A 2,279-nucleotide genomic window follows, 5' to 3' on the forward strand; every position below is an offset into this window, starting at 1 on the left:
CTTGGTGAAAACCAAAATGTTCTTCTGGTGATGGTGAGAGAAATATTCATGGTCACGTGGGGGTACCAGCCAGTTGTGGCATGGCTCTTTCCTAGGATGCCTGAGGCTAAGAGTTGCCACGGAGTCAGTGGGAAACATGGAGTGTTATATGTTAAATGTATGTGGTGTATCTCTAAATAAAGGCTGGGAAGTCCTCTGGAGAACAAATTAGTCCAAATGATCTCAGCACAGTGTTTCATTTATTTTGTGGCGTAAAATACAACAGTTTACTTACTTACTTGTTGTTTGATGCTTTTTAAATTTTGCAATAATTATAATTATATACAGGTTATAAGTTTTAACTACTTTAGCACCTTTTACTTTCAGAAGTTTCTCTATTTGGATAATAATTTATATGTTCTCCTTCTCTATTTCCCTTTTTGATCTATGTTCAGGAAATAAGGAAAAATATGTTTTGACTATTATACCAGTTATTTTTGCATAAAATCTCTACAAGACAAGGCACCAGAGAATGAAAAGAATAAAGCACTGGCACTACAATGAGTAATCAGGTCAATTTCCTTTTTATAAAGTTGATTTTCTTGTCTAAGCCATAGCTATACTAGTGTTCTGGGCGTTTATTTGAGTCTTAGATTACCTATTGAGAATGGTGAACTTGGATTAGATAATCTAGATCATCATAAATTGAATCCCAGTACAAGTCTATGTTTTATATCTAAGACATAAAAAGAAAGTTGAGTTTTAAATCAAAGCAGATGTTCACAAACACTAATCATTGCTGTTTCCTTTTCCAGAATCTGGAAATGGCAAAACCTTACATGAAACCCAAGGAGATGACAGAGTTGGTCCATACAGCGTCCTGGATGGACAAAGCTCTGGGCTCTCAGAGTGAGATGAAGGAGGAGGAGAGAAGATCAGCTGCTTATGGGATGCTTGGCAGCTTAGCTGAAGAGCATGACAGTATTGAGGAGGAGGAAGAGGAGGAAGAGGATGGGGAGAAACCTAAGAGAAGGGGTCCCAAGAAAAAGAAGATGACAAAAGCTCGCCTTGAGAGATTCAGGGCTCGAAGAGTCAAGGCCAATGCCAGAGAACGGACCCGGATGCATGGCCTGAACGATGCCCTGGACAACCTGAGGAGAGTCATGCCATGTTACTCTAAGACCCAAAAGCTCTCCAAGATAGAGACTCTTAGACTGGCCAGGAACTATATTTGGGCTTTGTCTGAGGTCCTGGAAACTGGACAGACACCTGAAGGGAAGGGCTTTGTGGAGATGCTCTGCAAAGGGCTCTCTCAGCCTACAAGCAACCTGGTGGCTGGATGCCTCCAGCTGGGCCCTCAGTCTGTCCTCCTGGAGAAGCATGAGGAGAAATCTCCTATTTGTGACTCGGCCATCTCTGTCCATAACTTCAACTATCAGTCTCCTGGGCTCCCCAGCCCTCCTTATGGCCATATGGAAACACATCTTATTAATCTCAAACCCCCAGTATTCAAGAGTTTGGGAGAATCATCCTTTGGGAGCCACCCCCCTGACTGCAGTACACCACCTTATGAGGGCCCACTCACTCCACCCTTGAGCATCAGTGGGAACTTCTCCTTGAAGCACGATGGCTCTCCTGACCTGGATAAATCCTACGGTTTCATGCCACATTACCCCTCTGCAAGTCTCAGCTCAGGGCATGTTCATTCAACTCCCTTTCAGGCTGGTACCCCTCGCTATGATGTTCCCATAGACATGACCTATGATTCCTACCCTCACCATGGCATTGGGGCCCAACTTAATACAATCTTCACTGATTAGGGAAGTAAGACAAGCATTTCAGAGGATAATATGGAGACGTGTCCCTTCATTCAAGTGGGTTGAGCTGAAGATTCAATGACCTTAAAGAAACCCTATAGATAGATATCAAACACAATAGTCCCAGTCCATTGAGGCCTTCTTGCACTTGCCACCCTCTTTTCTCATCAGCTTATCATACTGTATTGATTCCTTTAGTTAGGGTCCTCAAGTGAAATTATTTGATTTTTGTTTACAATTGTGGAAATACAACAGAAGCCCTGGGCCCTATTCTAATGGTGCCAAAAACTCACGATCTATGCCACTTAATTTTCCATTTCTGGCCTCTGTTTACTTACTGGTAAAATCAGACAACGGGTTCAAGTCTAGATGATTTCTACAGTCCTTCACAGTTCTGAAATTCAGTAGCTTTGGTGATCACTCCTATAAACTTACTGAAACTGAAGAATAATAGGAAATGAACACTGTGTGTGGAATGATTAG

At 42.3% G+C, this 2,279-nt stretch overlaps 1 protein-coding gene across 1 annotated transcript; it reads left to right on the plus strand.

The window, feature by feature from the left end:
- Nucleotides 1-803: 803 nt before the first annotated feature.
- On the plus strand, nucleotides 804-1,799 carry NEUROD4 (neuronal differentiation 4). Its single transcript, XM_077753639.1, has one exon. The coding sequence runs from the start codon at nucleotides 804-806 to the stop codon at nucleotides 1,797-1,799; it is 996 nt and encodes a 331-aa protein (XP_077609765.1).
- Nucleotides 1,800-2,279: the final 480 nt, after the last annotated feature.

The sequence above is a fragment of the Crocuta crocuta genome, unplaced genomic scaffold, assembly GCF_008692635.1.
Source record: "Crocuta crocuta isolate KB4526 unplaced genomic scaffold, BGI_CrCroc_1.0 scaffold30, whole genome shotgun sequence".
Taxonomy (NCBI): Eukaryota; Metazoa; Chordata; class Mammalia; order Carnivora; family Hyaenidae; genus Crocuta; species Crocuta crocuta.

Excerpts from the sequence above, each read along its gene's own strand:
- NEUROD4 (XM_077753639.1), top strand. The coding sequence starts at position 804 with ATGGCAAAACCTTACATGAAACCCAAGGAGATGACAGAGTTGGTCCAT.